General features: G+C 39.8%; 1 protein-coding gene across 1 annotated transcript in view; it reads left to right on the top strand.

The window, feature by feature from the left end:
* The window catches only part of LOC103598357 (glutamate receptor ionotropic, kainate 1), a 61,088-nt gene that overhangs the window by 3,814 nt on the left and 55,626 nt on the right, over positions 1–1,648 (top strand). The window contains exon 3 of the mRNA XM_008582351.1: positions 1,128–1,172. Coding sequence (XP_008580573.1) covers positions 1,128–1,172 — 45 coding nt within the window. The remainder of the gene's footprint in view (positions 1–1,127; positions 1,173–1,648) is intronic.

The raw sequence follows: 1,648 nt of genomic DNA, 5'->3' as shown, positions 1-1,648 counted from the left end.
ACCCCCCCATCCCTTCCCCCACCCCGGCTGCTTCTTCACTCTGATTTGTTCCTCTGGTTGTTTAACAGGCTCTACTGGAGTACAAGGAATCCACCTTGCCTTCATAATAGGATGTGGGATTTGTCCTGGAGGGCACAAAAGAAAAGAATATTTGTTATGATCTAAAAGCCTTTAATTTTTTTTAAAGAAAATGTCTGCCTCTCCACGCATGCCTCTTTCTCCTCCTCTCCTCGCCTCTTAATGTACAGCACTGAGCGGAGAACAAAGGCTGTTAAGGAAACATCTTTTTGGCTCTGATGGGTGCTGAAATAGATGGAGTTATTGTTATGCTTTCACAGCTATTTATACACTGCCACATTATACACACTCTATCGGTGTTTTTCCATCAAAGACAAAATCAAATTAGGTGAAAGTGTTTTCTGTTTGCTTGTCTCTTCATTGTTTGCAATAACTTTTCTTTCTTCAGGTGACTTGGGCTCAATTTCTGAGAAGGCTGTTTGGGCCTTAAGGCAAAGGGGGAAGCCAACACATCTCTCAGGAGCCAAGGGAGGAAATGCCCAATCTTTCCATGTCAGCTTTTCTCAGGGTCCACAAGGAAAATTGCTAGAAAAAGCCCATTTCTCACTTTCACTCAAGTTTCTACTACCTAGAAGCTCATAATCAAAGAATAAGTCATCAAGCACGTTTCTTCTTCTAGTTTAGGAATATATATGTGTGTGTGTGTGGGTATGTGTGTGTTTGGCCGTATGGTTGTGTGTGTAAATCGATTGATCAATTTATTTTAGTTACAAATGCTTTAAAAGGTCTTTTTAAGGAATGATGAAGTCCCATTAAAGCTGCAGCATAGCTGTACATATTTGAAAGCACTCTAAGTCTTTTTTTAATTTTGATGTGGAACAGGAAAAGTAAAAATCGAGTTTTACCACTAAGTAACTTCTATGAGACCCAAGTTTTGTTTCATCTCTTTATAGTATCTATTGTCAGGCTTTATATTAAATTAAAATGCAAGATTCCAAACAATGGGTGGGAACTGTCACACTCTTGGTACCCACACACCATGATACCTTTTTGGTTCTGTGCTCCATTTTAATTAAGTACTATTTTTATTTTTCTCTCTGAAAACGAAGGCTGCTGGCGAAGTGTCTAAACACTTGTATAAAGTGTGGAAGAAGGTTTGTACTCTGACAACAACCACAGGACACCTGGGAGTGGGGTGGGGAGTACCGGTGGAAAAGCCTGCTTCCTTCCAGTTTTGCCAGACCAGTAGCTTTCCAATTGCAGTTTAGAGGTGATATTCTATGTGGGGAGATTGAATATGTTTTCTCTCAACAACATTACCTGAATTGAAAACAGGCTTGCGATGGATTAAATAATGGTGGATTAAACATTTCCCCCTAGATTATTTTTGTTTCTCCCAGGCAGAATCAGTCCCTGTTAGGACTAAAGCAGATAAATGCAATAGAAGCCAACACTGGCCCATTTATATTCCTCCTCAAATCACTAAATATTTCCCCAAACGGGGATGAAAACAAAAATAGATTTTACCCATCAGGCTAGTCAGATAAGCCAAGGCCTCAGAAGGCTAGGACATCTCCTTCAATGTCACCACTACCAAATATGAGCCATTTTCAGAAACTCCCTTTTTTTT

Source organism: Galeopterus variegatus, unplaced genomic scaffold (assembly GCF_000696425.1).
Source record: "Galeopterus variegatus unplaced genomic scaffold, G_variegatus-3.0.2 Scaffold2581, whole genome shotgun sequence".
In the NCBI taxonomy this organism is placed as follows: domain Eukaryota; kingdom Metazoa; phylum Chordata; class Mammalia; order Dermoptera; family Cynocephalidae; genus Galeopterus; species Galeopterus variegatus.
Note: the sequence above shows the minus strand (reverse complement) of the source record. Positions and strands in the feature narration are given on the sequence as shown.